The sequence below is a fragment of the Rattus rattus genome, chromosome 5, assembly GCF_011064425.1.
Source record: "Rattus rattus isolate New Zealand chromosome 5, Rrattus_CSIRO_v1, whole genome shotgun sequence".
Lineage (NCBI taxonomy): Eukaryota > Metazoa > Chordata > Mammalia > Rodentia > Muridae > Rattus > Rattus rattus.
The window spans coordinates 126,636,186-126,659,815 of record NC_046158.1 but is presented as its reverse complement, the minus strand read 5'-3'; the positions used below and the strand labels follow the sequence as shown (position 1 = coordinate 126,659,815).

Here is a 23,630-nt window from a genome sequence, read left to right as displayed (position 1 = left end):
AAAAATAAGGTTGGTAATTAAACTAAAGTTCCAAACTATACACAATAGTAATGGTGATACCAAATGTTCATCTACTGCATAAGATGTTCATAATCCTCTAAGCATCTAATTACTATGAAAAGGCAACAAATCTTCTTTTTAAATATGGTTGGCTCTTTTTCTCAAGGATCTGTTAAGTTGCTGTCACTGCTAATCACTATTCACTATTCTGCTACTTTAGTTCACCATCCCAAGTACTGCCCTGTGGCTTTCTTTACTCAATAGCATGGAATCCTTAGACTATCTCACTGTTAATGTCTCATAGTTCACTAAGCCTCTTTTCTCATTTAGAGCTAGTGTTACATATTTTGATGAACAAGACATTTGGTATAAAGCTATACTACTTTAAGCTATTTTCTCAAGTAAGTTCCAAGTAAAAAGAATTTAGATCAAATATTATCTTTGAAACTTGGAACTCTACTTAGAAGACTTCAATGTTGCTTTCTAAAAGACTAAGACTATGTAAAAGAAGTTACGAGTTTCTTTTATCATCAAGAATTGAGAAGTTTCCAGATGGTAACGTATCAGCTGACACAGTATTGAAGCCACCACCTCTTCCTGAGGTAGGTGCAATTATTATCCAATTTACATATTAGGAAACTGACATGTAAGTGGTACAGTAACAGTAACTTTTATAAATATAGGAAGAAACTTAGGAAAAATGAGACTGAATTTTACTATTAACATTTAAGCCACAACCTTTTATTATTTAATATATAAATGACATGCTGCCAGAGACTTTCTGCCTGAATTACCTCTTCACTTTTTTAGATGTCTCATTCACATCAAAATACCTATGAGTTATCAATTCAATTCCTGAATTATGAGTTATTAACATTTCCTCCATCAAGTTGCTCAACAAGGTCTCACTTTGTAGCCAGAGTTGACTTCCAACTGGTGATCTTGCCTGAGCTTTCCAGGTATTATAGGCATGTGCTACCACACCCACCCCAGACCATTCTTCTTTTTATCCCCGCCTGAACTTCCATTGTTTCAAAGTCCTCTAAACACAGTTGCTTCTATAGCTAGGAAAATGACAATTCAACAGCTAATAAGGGTAAAAGATAAAAACCACAAATTTATATAGAAAATACAGATGATCAAATAAACATTAACTTTGCTGGCAGAAAAATGCCAATGCAAACAACAATGATATACCTCCTTTCGTGCTCAGGCAATCAAAAATTTAAGACGCTGGTGTCTTTGTTTTTATTGTTTATTTCATTATCATTTATTATTTATTAATGTATTGGTTAACGCTTCATAAAGACACTCTTGTAACAGTACATGACAAATCCAAACCTTGACAATAAAGACAATATTTCATTTCTTTGTCTGTTAGAAACCTAGAAAAAAAAACCTGTTGAGAGAATACTCTTCATGCAACATACAATGTAATACATAAATAGAGAAGCGAACATCTAAAATGAAGAAAAGTTAATCAGCACTCTGAAGGCAGAGGCAAGCGGGTCTCTGGGTGTTTAAAGTCAATTTGATCTACGTAATGAGTTCCAGGCCAGCCAGGGCTACAGAGAGGTACTGTCTCAATAGAGACAGAGAGATAGACACAGACAGACAAATGACAAATAGATAAGGCAGAAGGAGGAAAAGATGATTATCAAAACCACTAATATAGATGCAAAGTGGTTGTGTTGTGTAGTCTCATAAATATCTGTAGCAGAAATACTGACTTGTTTATGGAATAACTCAGGAAAACAACAACAAAGCTCCCACAATATACAAACAGGAACCACACAACTCACCCTAAAGTTCTAAAGGCTGCCTGGTCCAGGTGAACAGGCCGCCGGTCCCGGTTAAAGCCAAGCTGGGGTTTCCATTGCCGCCCATTGCTGGATTTTTCCCAGTCTCCAGGTTTCAGAACTGCTGCTGGCTTTCTGGCCATTTAAAAATAACACTAGTTAGGATACAGGGATGAACACTGCCACAAAGCACACATCTTAGGTAAGTAGTTTACTGTTGTTACCTTGCTCCTGGAAGCATTATAGCCTTAAAAACATAATCTTCCGCAAACTGTGGATCTTTAAAATTAATACTGAAAGAGAACAATGAAAAATTTAATGATTTGATGGTGTCATCAGTTTTAATTTTCAAGGAAACAAAGACACTAAACAAAGATGTCTAGACAGAATAACTAAAATTGAAAACTGTCCAAATTGTTATCTTAGACAATGATTTTGTCAAATGGTTAAATATCTTCCTTACCAAACTACCTCTGATCTCTATTGCATTGTCTTCAGGTAACTTTCTCTATAGAAAGAGCCAGGTTCTAGATAACTGTAAATGATCACAGAAAAATAATAAGACATTATCCCAATTCTTAAGAATTTCCAGTCTAATACTGGAAAAGCTGAGAAAATTTGTAACAGAATATAAAATGTGTACACAAACATTTCAGCAACTGTGCTAGATAGTTTTATGGCAACTTGACACAAGCTACAGTCATCTGAGAAGAAAACCTTAATTAACAAAACGCCTCCATAAGATCAGGCTGTAGGCAAGCCTATGGGGCATTTTCTTAATTAGTGATTAATGGGGGGAAACGCAGCCTACCAAGGGTGGTGCCACCACTGAGCTGGCCTCTCCATCAGCTCCTGCTCCCTGGTTTCTGCTCTTTTTGAATCCCTGTCCTGCCTTCCTTTGATGATGAACAGTGACATGGAAGTTTAAACTAAATAAACCCTTTCTCCCCAAGTTGCTTTAATCATGGTATTTCATCATAGCAAGAGAAACCTTAACTAAGACAGGAAGTTATGAGGGAAAACAAACATTAAGAGCCCACTCAGCATCGCTGTTGGAACCACACCCTGATCTAATAAAGTCTTGGTTAACACTTAAAACTATACTGAATGGTTCAATTAAATTCCCTTTCTGGTGGTGGCAGGTGTATATACCTAGCCCCCAACTGTTAGGTATATATGTCCAAGTCTGCCTTCTGACTCAGCAATGGCCACTCGAGAAGTTTAGTTAGAAGTCAGGTTTATACTCAAGAATGCCTATGACATCCTTATTCAGCATGTTCTAATTTATAATCTAAATGTGTGATTTACAACTTGTTAAAGAAACGAGGTTCATCCTTGAAAGACAGGTGAAAAAAATTAGTAAAATATGACATGGATAAAATATATACACAACAGACCAAATATATGTTTCAATTTATTATTTGTGATTTTCTGTGTAATTGCTATCTTCTTGTCAATCCTATCTTTTTAATATTTTTCCAAATTACTCTCGTGATTACAGTTGTTATAGTCAATAATTTTATTTTTTTACTGAATTACTTAGTTTTACTGAATTTTACTGAACTACTGAATTCACTTTGAGTCAGATAATTTCTTTCTTTCCTGTTCAGTATCACCATTTTTACAACTAGGGTCCATGTGTTACAGAAAAAAAATTATCACGGTGAGATTTCAATTGTGTACTTTAAATACACAAATTACTCTTAAAATAAAAGTTACTGCAAGCACAAGGAACTACTGAACAATCCTTCATTTAGTCAGCTGGTTCATCTTCTGCCTCACTGTTTACTTACAACCACCATCTTTTTTTTTTTTAAATTAACTTGAGTATTTCTTATTTACATTTCGAATGTTATTCCCTTTCCCAGTTTCCGGGCCAACATCCCCCTAACCCCTCCCCTTCTTTATGAGTGTTCCTCTCCCCATCCTCCCCCCATTACCGCCCTGCCCCCAACAATCACATTCACTGGGGGTTCAGTCTTAGCAGGACCAAGGGCTTCCCCTTCCACTGGTGCTCTTACTAGGCTGTTCATTGCTACCTATGCAATTAGAGTCCAGGGTCAGTTCATGTATAGTCTTTGGGTAGTGGCTTGGTCCCTGGAAGCTCTGGTTGGTTGGCATTGTTGTTCATATGGGGTCTAAAGCCCCTTCAAGCTCTTCCAGTTCTTTCTCTGAATCCTTCAACGGGGGTCCCGTTCTCAGTTCAGTGGTTTGCTGCTGGCATTCGCCTCTGTATTTGCTGTATTCTGGCTGTGTCTCTCAGGAGAGATCTACATCCGGCTCCTGTCGGCCTGCACTTCTTTGCTTCATCCATCTTGTCTAATTGGGTGGCTGTATATGTATGGGCCACATGTGGGGCAGGCTCTGAATGGGTGTTCCTTCTGTGTCTGTTTTAATCTTTGCCTCTCTATTCCCTGCCAAGGGTATTCTTGTTCCCCTTTTAAAGAAGGTGAAGCATTCACATTTTGATCATCCGTCTTGAGTTTCATTTGTTCTAGGCATCTAGGGTAATTCAAGCATTTGAGCTAATAGCCACTTATCAATGAGTGCATACCATGTGTGTTTTTCTGTGATTGGGTTACCTCAGTCAGGATGATATTTTCCAGTTCCAACCATTTGCCTATGAATTTCATAAAGTCATTGTTTTTGATAGCTGAGTAATATTCCATTGTGTAGATGTACCACATTTTCTGTATCCATTCCTCTGTTGAAGGGCATCTGGGTTCTTTCCAGCTTCTGGCTATTATAAATAAGGCTGCTATGAACATAGTGGAGCATGTGTCTTTGTTATATGTTGGGGCATCTTAGTTCAATGTCCAATTTTCTGAGGAACCTCCAGACTGATTTCCAGAATGGTTGTACCAGTCTGCAATCCCACCAACAGTGGAGGAGTGTTCCTCTTTCTCCACATCCTCGCCAGCATTCGCTGTCACCTGAGTTTTTTATCTTAGCCATTCTCACTTACAACCACAATCTTTATCCCTGGTGTGTCTTACTGGGCAAGGCGGTAGGAGGGCAAAATAGGAATAGCAATAAAATTCAGAATATTGTACTGAGCACAGAAATTATGTATTTGTTGTCACCAGGTAGGGAATCTGCTATAGTATATAGTATATAATATATCTGCTATATATACTCTCAAGTAGGTTTCGAATCTGCTAGGTTGCCAATCACACACACATCAGGGTGGCAGTCTGAACAGACTGCTTAGGCACCAAGCCTATCTATCTCCCCTTCTAAAGCGAGAAATAAAGAATGTTTCACAGTTGTTTTATAAATCAGGAGAGTAGATATGCAATAAAAGACATAGAAGAAATGACAAGTTAAAACTGTGTGTGCACTTCTCTTCTATATACAAAGATATAAATGAATCAGAAAGGGGAAGGGGAACAAGGGAATTCTTTTATCAGGGGACCAAGGAAAACACACAAGGGGCTGCAACTTAAGGTACAATAAATAAGACTAACTATGGAATGGCAGAAAAATCGCAGCAATCTACAAAACATCTGAAATTAAAACAAATCTTACTCAAACCATTTCAAAAGACTGGGAAAAGAGACTGTGTCAAAATTTATTCTATGAGGCTAGCATTACTTAGACAGTAAATTACATAAAGGCCTAACAACACAAAATTAACAAACAAACTAATATTTCTGATAAACACATATGTAAAAATTGTCAACAAAATACTGTCAAGCCAAATCTGACAGCACATCAAAAATATCAAACATGGTGATCTGGTAGGGTTTATCCCAGAGATGCAAGAGCATCCTCACAAGTCAATAAAGGCAGTGTCTTTGGTATGATTTGAGTATGTAACGTCCTTCATATACTCATGATCTGATGCTGATCACTAGATGGTAACACCATTTGTGGAGGTTGGAGAAACCAGGAGGTGGCCTACCTGGAAGAAGCAGGGCACTGGGGAGCAGGTCCTTTGAGTAAGTATTTATGCCTACTTCCTACAACACTCTGTTTCCTGTTTGGTCATGAGGTAAAACAACTCTCCTCAGCCACACACTTCCACTATCCTAACACTTTGCCCATGTTTGTGAACAAACGGCTACGGCCTAAACTATTTACAACTGTAAGCTCAAATAATCTGTCCTCTTGTTTCAGGGACTCCATCACAGCAATGAGAAAGTAACTAATGCAGTATCACATTAACAAAATGAAAGGCAAAACAGTTTGATACTCTTAATAAAAACATCCAATAAAACCCAACATCCTTTCATGATAAAGAAAAAAAACCCTGTATGTTAGGCATAGCAGGAAAATACGTCAACATAACAGAGGCTACATATGAAAAGGCACAACCAAATTTAAGCTTTAAAGAGAAAAGGTTGAGTGTTTGGTCTGATAGATGGAAAAATACAATGATTGCCACTCCTACCTAACATAATTTTGTCATGGTAATAAAGTAAGACAAAGAGATGAAGGACATCCAAAGTGAAAAAAAAACATAAATTTATTGTTGTCAGATTATATGCTCTTCTATAGAGAGAATCACCTGAAGACTACCAAAAACCCAATCAAATTGATAAATTTAGTAATAATAAGGATACAAAAATCAACACACACACCCCATGGCACATGTGCGAGCACACATACACACACAAGGGTGGGGGAGGGAGAAGGGGGATTCCTCCCCCTCTCCCCATTAGTAACAAACTCTTGCTAAAAAACAAATTTTAAAAAAGCAGTCTCATAGGCCTAAAAAATGGCTCATAAGTTAAAGGCACTTGCTACTTTTTGCAGAGGACCTGCACCTGTACCTGTACCAGGCAGTTCACAACCCCTTGTAACTCTAGTTCCAGAGGATCCAACACCCCCTTCTAAGATCCTCAGATACTTGCACAAACATTCAAGCACACACACATTTTTAGGGGCAATATCATCCCCAATATTCAACATTTTAAAGGTGAAAAAAAACCCCAAGGAATAAATTAAACTAAGAAAGGAAAATATATCTGCTATCAAAATGACAGTGACAAAAAATTCATCATATACAAAAAGCTAGAAATATATCCCAAGTTCAAGAAATTGAGCCATTAATATTTTTACAATGTTCATCTTACCAAAGGCAGTTTAAAGATAGAAAGCAATAACCATGAAACTACAAATACTATTCTTCATAGTATTATGAATAATCATATAATCAACACAGGACCCACAGCAAATAAAGCTTCCTGGGCAAAAACAAAGCTGACATACCACAGATCTTGACTTCAAAATATAGACAGAAACCAGCAGACCATGACAAAAACTCTAGAAATTAATGTGTGTCTTCACAGCCAACTGAGTTTGACAAAGGCATCAAGAACATACACTGTTCAACAAATAATGTTGGGGAAGTGTGCGTGTGCGTGTGCGTGTGCGTGTGCGTGCGTGTGTGTAGAAAAATAAAAGTTAAACACCATGTTTCACCTTAATTAACTCAAAAGATACAAATATAAGACTGGTGATTATGAAAGTACTAATACAGGAAAAATACTTCAGGATTTAGAGTAGGCAGAGATTATTTACAGAATGGAAGTACTTGCAGACTATTGACCAGATAGAAGCTGTAATACCCAGAATATGTAATGAGTGATGAAATGCTATCAGACATTTCTCAAAAGACAACACAAATGGCCAGCAATTATATAAGGAAAAAAGAGTCATAAGTCAGCAAGGAAGTCAAATCAACCAGAAGTTGTCATTCTTCTCCAGTTTAACAGTTTAACTATTAAGAAGATAAAAGTAACAAATGTTGATGAGGGTATAGAAAGGAGATTTTAGGAATTAGTTAATTTTTGAAAACTGTAGCAGGAAATCCATCCTGTAGGCTGGCTTTACCGCTGCTGCACTACTTTTGTGGTCTGTGAATTTACAATCTCATTTTTAAATAATAATCTTTGCCTACTCAAATCCTGAAGTATTTTCCATTTTCTAGTATTTTAATTGCTAGTCACTACATACACAGCCCAACTGGCCATAAACTTTTGTTCTTCTTCTGCCTGAGCCTCCTGAGTACTCAGGATGGAAAAGGAACTCTCACATACTTTCTGTGGAAATGTACGTTATAGCTCCATTATGGAAAAAAGTTTTACAATTCTAAAATAAAAACAAAACAAAACGCCCTAAAAGATACAATGCCTATAAGGAAATCCCACTGTCAGGTATATAACTAAAGGAAACAAAAAGACTGCGGCATCTCTACATGTACTGTAGCAAATATTCTCAATAAAGATACAGTCACTAAGATGTCCTTGTACAAATAATGGCAAAGAAATGTGGTGCATACGGTGGTATACTGCATTTACAGATAATTTTTTAAATTGTGATGTGCACAGCCCAAAAACAAGAACTATCACCTGCAGTAGACTCACAAGTAAACACAAGTCAAATGTTTCAATTAAGGTATTTTTTAAAGGGAACAAAAATACAGTCTTCACCCTAAGACCAAAGAAAAACTTAATTTAACTGAAGTAGTCCTCCTCAATAGAGATGGAGAACTTTAAACTCTACAAAAATAATGTGAGTACTTACTGAGTTCTCCCGAGGAACAGCAGGCTAACACTGCTCTACAGCTACATACAACTAATGTCTGAACTCTCAAGTCTTTACTGTCATGTGGAAAAAGCCCAGACAGTTTAGGCCAGAGCCTTCACTGTGCATTTGAGATACTAGGGAAATAGTCAGGAAGCACATGGAATATGGAGATGAAATCAGCATAATGTTCAAATTCAAATGAGCAAGTTACATGTGGAATGATCTGAAACTAGAAAAAAGGAGAACACCAGCAAAAGAACAAGCTCCTGGGAAGAGAAAATAGTCCTGGGGTGCAAAAAATCATTTCCTCTAGCTCTGTAGACAAGGCTAGTCTCAAACTCAAGAGACCTGCCTGCCTCTGCCTCCTAAATGCTGGGGATAAAAGTATGCACCAGCAGGCCCTTACTGAGGTAACAATGAGATTTAGTTAAGAACTCAAACTAACATTTGGGAGAACAGATTCACTTATTCACCAAAAACATGCAATTTACTTTAGGTACCATTCCTTTAAATGTTTAAAATGTCTATATTTCATACTCATGCTCTGAAGGGAAAAAAATTTCAAGCCAATAAAGAAAGTAATTTCTCAAGCATCCCTGAGAACCACACCCACACAATAATGTTTATACTTAAGATAGTACAAATCACTTAGAGAAAGAAAAGGTACCTAAAAGTAAATTTTAACATCCAAATTCAGGAGGCAAATATAATCTTAAAAACTAAATCATTCTTTTCTTTGAGTATCTGAGACCATGATAAAGAAAGTCTTTCTCCTAAAGTTAAAGACTTTTACAATTTTAAATAATTCCTAAAACTGTATTAAGGTCTTTCATATTTTTTGCTGCTGCTGCTGTTGTTGTTGTTGATGTTTAAATGTAGTTTCCAATGTGGTAACATTAGCCACAGCACAAACTTATTTCCTAAAGTAAAAAACCTAATAGGCAAGATCCTAAGAGGAAAAAAAATCTATTACAGATCAAGAGTCTTTTAAAAAACATTTCATCTATTGAATTAATTAATTTATTTATGCAGCAGCACACACATGCTATGAACACACGTCTGAAGGACAGAGACATCTTGTAGGAGTTATCTGTTCTCTACTTCTGTGTGGGCCTCACAGACTGAACTCAGTCTATCAGGTCGGATGGCAAGCACCTTTGCCTGCTGATATCTCTGGCTAAGGTAATCCTTTATACAGGTCCAAACATTTCACGGTCCTTCGCTTCTTTCAGGTTTATTATTTTTTAATTGTTCAGGTAGAGCACTGAAGGGAAACATACAGATGACCATCTACAATCTCCACAACCAGAAACAGAAACCAGCTGTGCAGTTTATCTGGGGGAGGAAGCAGCAACACTAAAAAAAGTAGAGGAGCACCCGGACCCTCACTAAGGCCAGAGACAAGGAAAGTCAGTATACAAACGGCCTATGGCAGGAGAGGAGGGAGGGAGGGAGGGAGGAAGGAGGGGTATAGGTATAGGTATAGATCTATGACAGGGCCCTTGCCACAAAGCCTTAAACAAAAGTGCCTAAACCAGGCCAGCCTACAGACTCAATAGGCTGCTGAGTCAGAAAACCACGTTCAGATTTACACTATTCCATGCAACTCTATGCACCTGGGAATATTTTCATCTGCTTTTACCTAACATAGATGTTACCATGCTGATTCAACATTGGTCTCCTCCTACCAGCTGAGAGTATAACACACCCCTTCCTTGCCAGTTATATTTCTCTCACTTTAACTGCCTCACAAATGTGATACAAATATGTTACAAATGTGAATAAAGTATAAATCCTAAATATCTTTGAAAATAAGGAAACTAACACTTTTATTTGCATGCCAGATACTGTAGATGCATGACATCTCTTCTGACTTACTTCATTTTAAGAATTATTCTGAGGAGCTGTCAAAATGGTACAGAAGGTAAAAGGCACTTACTGCATAAACCTGGCAAACTGAATTTAATCTCTGTAACCCACATAAAGGTGGATAAAAAGACCCAACTCCACATAGCTGTCTTCTGAAAGACACGTGTGCTTGTGCAATCTCTCTCTCTCTCTCTCTCTCCCCCCACTCACCATGTACCTGCATGTCTAATAACAAATTTTAAAACAAAAAGAAATTTTTCTGACAAATGCTATTTCAACATTACTGTTTAAGAATGGTAGCATGCTTTTCAAAGAGAGAAAACTCCAAACAACAAGCTTCATTTTTATTCTACCTTTCCCTATACGCTCTGATTATGTTGTCATTGCAAACTGTTCTTGCAGGGAAGGTTTTATGATTCATATACTTGACATTTTAAAGCACTTAAAGAGTTTGCAGAACTGTGACATTCTCTCAGAAGAGGTTATCTAGTTCAGTGTCCCACAAAGGACTGTAGGCAGTGTCAGCTAAACCCTCCCCAGTGTTTGCCACCACCAAATCTGCTGTTGAGTGTGTGTATTCCACTTCCTTCAGGCTTCTGATTCTTAGTTACCTATCTGCCAGCTGTGAGCCTTATAAAAACTGTGGTAGTCGTTACATTTAAAGTCCTATTTACATACGATCCAATTAAAAAAACAAACCCTTCCTGTAGAGATGAACTTGAAGTACCCTAGTAATTGGTGTAATAACACACTTTCTCAATACTAAAGATAAGACCAGATATGACAGGAACCAATCCAAAGTCAATCTGAATTACTCAAGCATGAAAGGAGAGACACTGACTGGAAGGTACTATTTTTAGCTCAAGTTTCCTAAAAATCTTTAGAAAATTAACTCAAAAGTTCCATGTTTGAAGTTAAACTTTCAACATATAGCAGAATATGCACCTAGATCTTGGATTTGTTTTGGAAACTCAATCAACACTGTGAGCTCATTCACATCAAACAGTATAATGCCCTTCAGGTTCAGAAACAATGAGCCAGCAGAGCAGCATCTATCACCCCAAAATACTCCAGGACTCATCCACTCATCTGTCACTCTCCTCTGGGAAAAGTTCTCTTTCCTAATTAGAAGCTTGAGTAGAATTAACTGTTTCTAGAGGGCTAGGTAGTGAGGTCTTTGAAAAATTCAGGAAACCCAACTAGTACAAACAAAAATGTGACAACTCAAAAAGAAAACTAGTGTAATTAACTGGTCTAAAGCACCAATGACAGGCAGAGATCCCCAGGTTAATGCAAGTGTCCACAATTAATGTGGCAGGGCCAGATTGTTTGTGACGGGCTTATGAGATGGCTTTAAAGTCTGTACTTCACCCTTAACAAAAGAACATAAAGACAGAGAGTGAGAGCTAAGTGAATAAAGAGGAAGAGAAAAAATGTATGCGCACACACACACACACACACACACACACACACACACACACACACACGACCTTTTAGAATGGCATTAGCTACTAATTAAATCCATTTAGGCCAGCAATTAAATTGGTTACATTGTGCAATGAGAAATTTTAATTAAAATCTAAAGCATTTCCTGAAAGTATGAGCAATTTTAACAATGGGTCAGGGAAAAAGATTAAGAATTATCATGTATTTAACAAATCCTTAAATGTATTTGTTTTAGTCTTGCCTAAATGATAACAGCATAAATTCTGGCAACAAGATTTACAACTATACCACAACAAAAAGCAGAGGGCTGACTTTTATTTATAGTAGTTAAATTATGTTATTTTTTTACTCAATGGAAGATGCTAAAGTGAGGGATAAATTTCCCAGCTATTCTTAAGTAAAATATAGTACATAATATTTTTAATTTTTAATTCTGCAGGACCACAATTATAGTAATAATTATAAAGAGTGAAGCAGTGTGAGTCACTGGGGCATAAAGGCTTGTCTGCTTCTGTATGACATGCTACTCACAGACCCCACTTCTACCTCCCACTTTTCTAATCCTGAAAGAATCAGAGGTTGTCAGGGGAAACCAGAAAACAGATAAGCGTGCTTGTTAAATCAGTAACCTTAACAATATACATAATTTAAAGTCAAGAGGCTCTGTTCTGAGGTCTGCAACACAAGGACTCTCAATCTCAAAGAACTGTGAATTAACACTGCCATTTCCTTGTAAATTAAAGATCTGTAAAATTCACTTGTAAATTCTAAGCTGTGCCCTGGATGAATGCTCTGAATTCTAGAAAACTTACCTGATTGCAGTGTTCTGTGTCAAGTCCCGTAACATGGGCACAGGGGAACATACTGTTCTAAAGAGAAACAAGAGAAAAATCACCTGTGTGCACACTGAAACTCTGTGGGCAAGTAAGGCATACTGTTTTTCGGGCTTTTGAAAAAACTAAATCATTAAAATGTACTAATGAAAACAATATGCCTTTATAAAATGATTCAGTTTAATATAAGAGAAAGCAATTATGGGAAAAGGGTTTATATTAGAATCCGTAAAACAGAACAGCCAAAGACTTCCCCTCATTAATCAAAGGGGGGCAGAAAGAGATTAGCCAATAATAATAAAAAAAAGTTGAATGGAAGCTGGAGAAAGGGCTCAGCAGTTAAGAGGAAACACTGATCTTCTGAAGGGCCCAAGTTTAGCTGTCAGCATCCATGTTCAGAGGCTCACAACCTCCTATAATTCCAGGTTACAATATTCTGATACCTTCTTCAGGCCTGCACAACTATGTGCACTCACACAGATAAGAATTCACATGAGTAAAAAGAACAAAAAATAAAAAATAAGAATTTAGAAAAGGCGAATCTCATTAGTAAACAGAGAAACACAACTGTAAACCACAAGAAGTCAATAAAGAGATTAACAAAGAGTTATGATGATATCTCAGTATCAGTATCTCTCATCACCTACCACTCACTATGATACTATCATATATGATACATTGTAGCCACTTTGAAATATATGTGCCCTGAGTAGCTGTCTAAAAATTCATGTCTCAGAACCCTTTTACATTCTTGAAAATTATGCAGTAGAGCTGGGGAGATGATTCAGCCAGTAAACTGCTATACAATTTGAAGACCTGAGCTCTAATCCCTAGCACCATGTAAAAACTGAAAAGGGCAATAATCTGTCCTCGTAATACTAGGACTGAGAAGGTAGAAACAGAAGGATCTCAGGTACTTGCTGGCCAGCAAGTGTTGCCAATATGACAGTTCCAGGATCAGAAAGAGACAATATATTTCAAAAAAGAAAATGAAAATAAAAAGATAGAGAGTAAATGAGGAAAGCATCCAATATAGCTGTCTAGTTTCTATTCAAATGACTGTATGTACACACTTGTACAAACACACACATATACAACAAAGAGGAAGAAAATTATGAAAGATTCTGAAGTACTTTTATGATAGCTATAACTGTCTATTAAAATATTTTAAAGTACTAAATTAGCACAAATAATATTTCAATGTAAAACAACTTTATTTTACAGAACCAAACTAAAAGAAATAAAAGTATCACTGTTACATTTTTAAAATCTAAAAATCTAGCTTATGTATTTCAGTAGTCTCTTCTGCTTCTTATCCCACATCTTGCCTCTGAAAACACTGTGTATTCAAGAAAGAATGGAAAAAGCAAATGACGTTGGAATAGGAGTAGCAATGACTAAGCTCTGACTGTGTAGGTATCTTAGTTTCAGAAACTCAGAAAGACGCACAGAAGGCTTCAAAGCTGCTAGATGCTGGCCTTGGAAACCATCTCCTTATTGTAAGTTCAGCAGTTTGTTGTGCGTACAACGTTCACACTATTTCTAGAAATAAGACAGCAGACCAAAGAGAAAGCTAACCTGGCACTGTTTTAGTTGTCTCACTCATACTCAAGTGGGTACTTACTGGTCTGGAAGTATGGCTTCTTCATCCAAAGAAAACTTCCCTTGAATCCCGTGACACAACTCAGGTGGCACATCTACTGGCTGTGAAAAAAATGCATTCCTATAATATAACTGAACGAATGGACCACAAGGATACAGAAGAGGTTTGTGAACCTTCTCGTAAGTTAGGAGGACTGATATTGAGAGGAGCCAAACTCAGGTGAAGGAGCGAACAACTGAAGATACATCAGCAGGTAAACTGATTTAAAAAAGGGTGGCATTTGCTTCTTATTGAAGATCAGTCATATAAAGAAATGACATTTTGGTCATGTCTACAACATGGATAAACTTTAACATGCCAAGTGAAATGCAGCATACAATGAGAATTCATACCAATGGGGTCCTGTACATGAGGTACCAAAAATAAGCAAACTCATAGAGAAAGATAAATACTTGGCTCTGTGGGATCGTAGAATGAGGAGATGCTGTTTTAGTACTAATGGGTAGAATTCTGTGTGGGTAAAAGCAAAAGTTCTACAAATGGACAGTATTGCTAGTTGTACAATACCATAAATATACTGAGTGTTGCACAATTTTATATTTAAAAAAGTTAAGAGTAAATTATAACACACACACACACACACACACTATAACTTGTATATCCCTAATTATTATTAAACAAACTTTAATACTGTACCTCTGTAGAACCTGTCTGATACAGCTCTAAAATGAAGTCGTGTAGTGGATGAACTTTTCCCACAAACAAAACATCACTTCCAAGACTATTTCTCCTGTCTAAATAAAAAGTATAAGACCACAGTCAAGCAATTACATCTAATAAGACCCATCTTTATAAAACTATAACAAAAGAAAGCATCTATATACTAAAATTAATTCAGCACAATACTGATGAAAAACACTTTATAAGTAACAAACTTAAATGTATGATGTGTGGCTCTATGGAAGAAATCCTATTTGAAATGAGTTTTGACAATGAGAAACCCTAAGAAAGGTCACTGCTGATACATACTTGGATGCATCACATGAAAAAGGACAAGACTTTCTTAGTTATACAGTAGTTGGCTTCTTGCTTAAGACATAAACATTCTCTAAGGAAATACAAAGTCACAAAGATGAAACAACAGTTTCTTAAACTTGTTATAATGATACATAAAGTTTTCAAAACTGAATTCAGCTTCACAATTTCCATGCTCTAAATACTCTGCCATAATTATAAAATGCTATTTTATGCAGAATAACAACTTAAGTCAGCCCTCTAGGAGTAAATGCTTGTTTTACGCAACTCTTTCAAGAAGAGTCAGTCTTTTGAATGCTAATAGGAAGAGAGCAGATGGAGAGAATGAGGACTGCCTTCTTAAGAGGCCGTAGTATGTCATTTGTGTGTGTATGTCATTAAGAACCAAAAAGTCAAAGGGGATTCTTTTTTTAATTAACCTAGGAATGTTTATTTCCTTCTTAAAGTTTCTTCAAGGACAAGTCATTGTTCTCTAGTGTCTAGTTTAATCTCCACAAGTTTATGGATGCTCTAGGGTTTACTATTGATTTATAGTCTTATTCCTGCAAGATTGAACAAAATACAAGGAATTATTTCTATCTCCCTTTATTTGTTAAGACTCCTAATACATCATCTATTTTAGAGATAGTTCTCTGGTCTCTAAGAAATTAGTATATCCTATAGTCTGGATGGGATAATGTCCTAGGAATTATCTGCTCATCCATTTGACCTAGGATGTCATTTAATTCAGATATTTTTTGTCAGGGTTGCTAGGGCTAATCTGTGACATTATGACTAGCAGTACTCATTCGGTCAAACTGGATACACTTGTGTTGAGCGTTCAGAATATTAATATTCTCTTTAATCGGTAAATTAAAGAGAAATTTACACCTTCACATGTTTCCACTAGTTTTGGCTTAAAATGTATATTGTTAGACACGATATCGGCTTGTTACTAGGTCCACTTGCTTAGAATACCTCAAGAGATATTCTTGAACTGTAACATTTTTTTAGGGTCTCATTCTGTAGCCCAAGCTGAATTTGAACTTTCAGCAATCCTCTTGCCTTAGTGCCCTCAGTGCTGAAATAACAGGATTGTGCCAGCAAAGCCCAATTGGACTTAGTCTTTAATACATTTAGTAAATACTTTTGAATAAAAAAATGACAATTATTTAGTACTTAATTTACAGATAACAAATTAAGAATCAAAGTTAATGTCTATTACAAAAAAGCAAATCAATAATTTATGCCCTCTATATGAGAAACTTTCCAAATGAAAAAAAGGCTAATTTTATACAGAAATGAAGTCTGTGTTGGATAGACTTCACATTGACTAAGTAGGCAGTGTGACTCTTACTCTCTTCTGGAGTGAGGTCTGGGTACACCTCTTCTAGGGCCGCTCGCAGCCTTCGCTCATCCACAAATGGCAACAGAGCAACACCTGGAGAAAACAACGAACCATCTGACCATTAGAATCACCTGATTTCAGTTCGTTGGTTCAAATAAAACACTCTAGTAAAGCATCTCTGTTGACACAAAGACATTTGGAACTGAACTGTCATGTAGCAAAACTCAGATGTAAATATTTACATTTGTGATGGTAATGACAAAAATGCCCCCATATTTTCATACTTACAATGCTAATTACAATTAGTAAGGTGATAACCTTACTAATGTCCTGAGGCCAAGTATTAGCTCATCTTCCTTGAGCCTGAGTTTGTCCTTTGGTCCTTCATGATTCTTTGTAAAAATGATTTCATTTACCTAACATACCCAGGAGTTCTATATTCTGGACTACATGAAAAGTCACTTTAATTTCCAAGCTTCTATAACGCTCTGTTTATAATTAATCTGGTTAATTTGAATGCAAACATTGTTTAGAGCTTTGCCTAAATAACTTACCACTAGTTAGGAACAGAATAGACTGTTCATGTGGGGGCTGGAAATGGCCTCCCTAAGTGTGCTGAATTAAAGGCATTATTTCACTTGAACCTACAGCTACCTAAGCTAAGGGAAGCTTATCGTAATACAGTGTCTATTAGAATACAAAAAAAAGTACTGAACCATATCTTTGTTCTGCTGGAATGCAGAATAAAATAGTACTCTGGGTAAATAAAACTTAAAGATAAGTAACAACAACAAATGTGAAATAGAACTAAACAATTCTAAAACAAGCACCACTCCAAACTACTGTATTTGAAAATTTAAGTAATGAAAAGGTTTCCAAAGCAGACATTACTAACTTAGTTACTATTATTTTCTTAGTAAGGAAGCATTTGATTTTACTGCCATGTAAGAATCTAAGTTCTGGTATAAATTTTGCAATGCCTAAAAGAAATGATCTCAAAATAATCATCATCTGTTATCTAGGCAAGGCTAATTCAATTATTGGCAAACACAAGGAAATAAATGAGTTTGTTCAAATTTTATTCAGTCACACACTTGGGAAAAATATACCAACAAATACCCAAATCTTTATCTTTTATTGTATACCCATTTGACTTAGGATTTAAAGAGAGTTCTGAAAGACTTTCCTTTAACAAAACTTTGCTACAATATTCATTTCAGAAGATGAATCTAATCAGGAAACAGCTTGCAGTGCCACTGACAGTAAAGAACAAATCACCTTTGTTGCCTGGAGCAGAAAGGAACCATTAACAGTAGTGTGCTGGTAGTAACCATGAAAGAGCAGATAATTCATCCTTGACCACTGTGGTCCACGCACTACCTCATCTAATCCTCTCATTCATCCCAAACCAGCTCAAACAGTGGTTATTGTCAAAAAACAGCCACTTCAAGAGAGCTCTTCTAGAATCAGACTCCCTAGGTTCTGATCTTCGTTTTGCCATCATGAAACTTTGACCAAATTACATAAGTTGTTTGTTCATATATAAAACAGAAAGAAATCAAAACTATTACATATATAACAAACTGTATAAAATCACTATTGTGATTTTTTATTATTTTGTTATTAAATTATTATATATAATTATATATAATGTTATAAAAGTACCCACACTCAAAAAAAAAATTTTTTTAAACAAGTGACCATATTTCTCTTCCTATTATTTTAAGGTATAATCAACCCAGGTAAAAGCTTTACCAAGTAATATATTAACATTGCTTCTAGTAAGATTTTAAAGTTGTGTTTTAAACTGTATTTCTTAATAGTACTAAATTTGACAACATTTTTGTGCTATGGATAGAGTGTAACTGAAAATGTTAATGTAATTTGACATATAAAATATAGAAAAACAGTAAGAAACTGGCATTCAAGCCATTCTAAAACATAAACTTTCCAAGAGACCCTGTGATAGTTAATCTTCACCATCAACTTGACTGGCTTTGGGGCCTCCTGGGAGACACCCCTTTGAGTGTAAGTGTAAAGGTGTTTCCACTGAGAAGGGAAGAATCCCCCTGAATGTGAGAAGCTCTCTTTTGCTGGCAGAAGTCCCCATTACAAGAAGAGGAGCTGGCATTCATCTTCTGCTTTCTAACTTCAGTGACAGTCATCAAATAGCTGGTTTCCCCTGGTTTCCCACGACCTCCCTCCCCTGGGCTGGGCTCAATCCCTGAAGGCATGAGTCACAATATTCCTTTCCTTTCTTAGGCTGCTTTTGTTAAGGATTTTGTCACAGTGCTAAGTAATTAATACAGACTCAAAATACCCTAGAAAAATTCCTGTGGGGGACTAGTCTGATGCTGCTTGTGTTCAAATGCTAAATTCTGTACCCCAAGATCTGGTTGCCCCCCAACAAGGAGATCCTCAAGAACAAGATCCTCACATATACCAGCTCTTGTTCCTCAAGTCATCCCTGACTGGGTAATGAAGATGTCTACAGCCTGGGCTGGGCAGAAGAAGGGGGATGTCAAGGATTTTGACAGTGAAGTAGACAAAATGGCACAAAGGATTGATACCTGCCCAGCTCTAGAGCTTTTTATAAATCTAAGGTCATTGTGTCTTTTATTTGGGAACTATATGTTCTAAACCACCAAAATAATATTTACCATAACAAATCCTGACAGTACAGTACTGGGATAAAACCATACAGAAAGACTAGCCTCAAAAATAACCACATGATTTTCAACAAAGAGTACCAAGACTTCTCAAGAGGAAAAAGTCTTTTTAACAGCTGGTTCATAGAAACATAAGATATCCACAAATGAATGAGACTAGATTCTTATAGCATATACAAATATTAAGTCAAAATAAGACTGAAAACTAAAATATAAAAAGTAAAACTATAAAAAGTTTAGAAAATAGGCAAAAGTTCACAATACTAGACTTGGCAAATGATTTCCTGGATACACAAAGGCAAGCAAAAGAGACAAAGCAGACCACCAAAATTTAACTGCTCTGACATTAATGGACACCATAACCAAGGGAAAAGATAACCCACAGAATTGAGAAAATATATAAAAAATCATTATCAAATGTTTAAAGGCTATAAACTTTAAAGCAACAACAAAGCCCAACACGACCCAAAGTATTTGAATAGATATTAAATATAAATGCCCCAAAGACAAATGAAAACATGCTCACTATCATTATCATTGGGGAAATGTAAATTAAAGCTATTGTGAGTCACCATTTCATAATGGTTAGGGTAGCTCAAAAAAAACAAAAACAACAACAAAAACCACAGGAGAAAAATATTGGCAAAGATATGGGGAAACTCAAACCATTGGACATTATTTTATCTTCTCTCTAAAATTACTATATTGAGAAGTTATTGTCATTGATACAAATAACTATAAGTTGGCAAGCAAACTGTACGTTTATATATTTAAATATTTGTTTACTTAGTAAACCTAAGCAAGCATTGAATTATGTACTTAATAAGCACAAATATATTTACTTATTAATCCCCTTTTAATTACCCCTCCATTTTCCTACACTGCTTCTCTTTAATTAAACCATCCTCTACAAAGTTCCTTCAAAAACCTTTAGAGAGTCTAATCCATTTACATGTGACCAAAGCACATTTTAAATAGCCCATATGTTGGATGCAATTTTCAATATCATTATATTAAAGTAATAAGAAATTATCACTATTATTTAAACCAAAAGCTTACCCCCAATTACAGTATGTCTTTGTTGTTTTTGAGGGGATGTGGGGGTGGGGGTTGGGGTAGGGGTGGGTGGGTGAATGTTGCTTTCTGGGGAATCAAAGGCACTTGTACATGCCAGGTAAATGATCCATCACTGAGCTACTTCTTAGCCCTGCAATCTGTAAACTGATGATATGCCCCACTGCCTCGCAATTCTGAGCTCAGTATCCTAAAAAGGGTACAGCCTAAGAAAGTGTCAGAGGAGAATTTGGTGAGCAAGATTTTTTATTGTCTTATATTCAATGATCAACTTTTGTTGAGTAATGCCTAATATCTTAAATTTAGTTCAAATTTTAAAATTGCCTTTTCTACATAGTCTATTCACACAAGGAATATAAAAAATAGGCACAATAGAAAAGGTAAGTTTCTACTATATTTTTTTTACAAGTTTCCATAACCAAATAGGCATGATTGTGTTTCTTTTCTTACCAGTTTTGAAAGGTGGCAATGGGCTACTGATTGAAGAAAAAAAGTCACAAAGCACACTAAACCTCCAATTTTAACCTATTTCAATAAGTCACTATTAACCTTTTACTATTAGAATTAATACTGATCACTGACAATCATGGATTGAATATTTAGATCTACATTTCACAGATAATTATGAAAGTATGACTTCTAGAATTCTTATCCTGGAAGTCATGATTAATCAGCTTTATTAAAAACTGTAAACAAACCAGGTGATGGTGGTGCACACATTTAGTTCCAGAACTCAGAAGACAGAAGTAGGCAGATCTCTGAGTTTGAAGCCAGCCTGGTCCAAAGAACAAGTTCTAGAATATCCAGGGATACACAGAAAAACCCTCCAACCTCCCCCCGCCCAAAACAAGCCAAACAAAACAAAATAAGGAACAATATCTAAATCTTACCTTGCCATGCATACTTCTTCCCATTCAAATCAATAGCAAAGTCTTCAGGATAGAAGTCGATTATACTAGAATCCTGTTTCAGGGAGAAAGTAAAGAGAATCAGAAAACAAAAGTTACACATCTTGTCACAGAAACATGAAATAACTTTAAATAAGAAAAGGAGTTTTAGGTCTGATAATTAATGGACCATATGCAGTCAGTGAAGGGTTTAATTACTTGACAATTCCTACTTCCTGGCTGAGTCTCAATTATTTAATCAGCACAAAGGAATAAGCTTAGAATTAATTTTAGTTATGTCGGATAGAATGTCTGAAGTTGTTATAGGGCTGAAAACAAATAATCATTATTCAGGGTGTGATAACGCACAACAACTATAATTCTAGTACTGGGGAGTCAGAGGTGGATCTGTGAGTTCAAGGCCAACCTTGAACAGGGGGAGTAGTTTCAGGGCTATCTCAAACTAGTAAGATGTAGACTGAAAACAAATCAGTTTTATTGACTGGGTAGGATATGCAGAGGCAAAGAAAGTACAGAATACCACATTATGTAGTGAAAAATATATAGAATATATTTTCTGTATTTCAGCTTTTTAAAACTATGACATGCAAAGTCAACTCTGACTAATGTTACTAACACATTTGAAAACACTAAGACTTACAGGGTCACTCATGAGCTTCCGCCATGTTGGAGGTAAAAAGTTACCACTTGCAGCTGGAAAAACCCCCATTAGCTGTTCCAGTGGTTTAAACTGCAAGAGAGGGAAACGTTAAAGGCTTTCCATTATTATCAAATTCAAATTCCTACTTTTTCATCAACTTGAAGCTTACCGGTTTTGTGCCCTTTTCAAATTCAGAAGGCATGTCTGCAATACCTTCAAAGTCTGAGGCAAACGGTGCATAATGGAATGGGTAATACCACTTCCAGGAAGCACAGCCCTAAAATCATAAAGGAAATTAAAAGCAAAATACTCTTAATGATGAACACAGCAAAAACAAAAAAATTAGACTATGACTATCAGTCGATAATATCTTATTTGTAAAATATGATTTCTGGCATATACTCCACTCATTAATTTTTCTGGGTTCGAAATAGTTTAACTGATTGCTTCATATCAGTAGTTCTTTTATTTACAAAAACATTGTAAACTTTCTTGAATAAGTAGTTAATATCAAACTTTATATTTACATATATAAATTCATTAAGATATTTATCCTTAAAATACATTTGATGGCATTTCTTTCCAATATCAGAGCTTCTGTCATCAAATAAAACCAAACACAGTTTTCACCTGATACTTACTGAGCAGGTAGTATTTGGGAATGTCAACGTAGTTGAGAATTAAACAACCAAAAATTACTATTATACTTCCATGTGGCAACTTTCTCTTGACTATAAATACACTAAATATTAACCAAAAGCAAGTAAAATTCATGGAAAAAGAGAAGCCTTTTTAGTGTGCTCTAAATCAAGATCTCTCCATCACTACTTGGTACACTGGACACACTGACCTAATTCACCATCCCCAGGTGACACCAAACTGAAGTTTATTCTCTTTAAGATGAAGCCAGATGCTGTGCATTAGTGTGACAATCTTCCATGTGTCTACCTAATAATCTGTCACTAACCTGGCATCTCGATAAACAAAAGGTTCAAGTCAGATACAGACCAGTTTAATTAATATTCATCTTATGTAAAAATCATAGTATTATAAGCAAATTGTTACAATCAAATCCCTTTCAAATTTTTATTGGTACACAACATACCACATCCTTTCTATGGTTACTTAGTAACTGTCTAACGCCCAATTATTTTTAAACTCTTTAAACAAGCAAACATATAAACCAAAACCCAGTTAAACTTTAATAATCTTAAAGACTAACTCAAACACTGTGATCCTTAAAGTCCTTTAACACAACAGAACCAAGTTTTATTGACAGACTAATTCCTAAGGAAGTTCCAATTCTTTACGAATATTATTCATAGTAATAATTTTTAGTAGAAAGTTTAAAATTATAAGTGTAGGTTTATCAAAGGATATTCAATAATATCAGGTACTATTACAGAAATTACTGGTTTTCTAAAATGGTTACCTAAGAACTTAGGAGGAAAACTTCTTTTGATACCTGGTAATAATATCGAAGAACCCAGCATAATCCTTCAACATAAGACTGAACAACCTTACGTCGGAATTTCTCATCAGCTGCATCTACATCAAATTTGTTCTTGTAGTATCGCTGCTTCCAACCAGCTTCCCATAACCTAAACCACGTAAAGTAATTTTATGTTTAATTAATGCATCTGTGACTATAGACTGTCTACTGAATCCCAAACTAAATCAATTTATACTGAATATCTAAAGGAAATTGAAGGAGCTGAACAAAAAGGTAACAGATTCATTTAACACCATTTTCAGCATTATCAACTTAAAGATAATTAAACATCAGAAACCCAAATATTGATTCTGGTAAGTATATTATAAAATTACATTTTAAAAAGAGAGGATAATCATTCATTGAGCAAATACATGATACTTGTCTGTGCCAATTTTAAT

The 23,630-nt window shown here is 35.8% G+C and overlaps 1 protein-coding gene across 1 annotated transcript in view; it reads right to left on the bottom strand.

Annotated features, from left to right (window-relative positions):
• Xrn2 (5'-3' exoribonuclease 2) overlaps window positions 1-23,340 on the bottom strand; it is a gene marked incomplete at its 5' end in the record, with an annotated part of 37,944 nt that extends 14,604 nt beyond the window's left edge. Inside the window, 10 exons of the mRNA XM_032904356.1 lie at window positions 1,803-1,934; window positions 2,024-2,092; window positions 12,461-12,517; window positions 14,106-14,185; window positions 14,781-14,878; window positions 16,456-16,539; window positions 21,080-21,152; window positions 21,738-21,827; window positions 21,907-22,014; window positions 23,203-23,340. Coding sequence (XP_032760247.1) covers window positions 1,803-1,934; window positions 2,024-2,092; window positions 12,461-12,517; window positions 14,106-14,185; window positions 14,781-14,878; window positions 16,456-16,539; window positions 21,080-21,152; window positions 21,738-21,827; window positions 21,907-22,014; window positions 23,203-23,340 — 929 coding nt within the window. The remainder of the gene's footprint in view (window positions 1-1,802; window positions 1,935-2,023; window positions 2,093-12,460; window positions 12,518-14,105; window positions 14,186-14,780; window positions 14,879-16,455; window positions 16,540-21,079; window positions 21,153-21,737; window positions 21,828-21,906; window positions 22,015-23,202) is intronic.
• Between the last annotated feature and the right edge of the window lie 290 nt (window positions 23,341-23,630).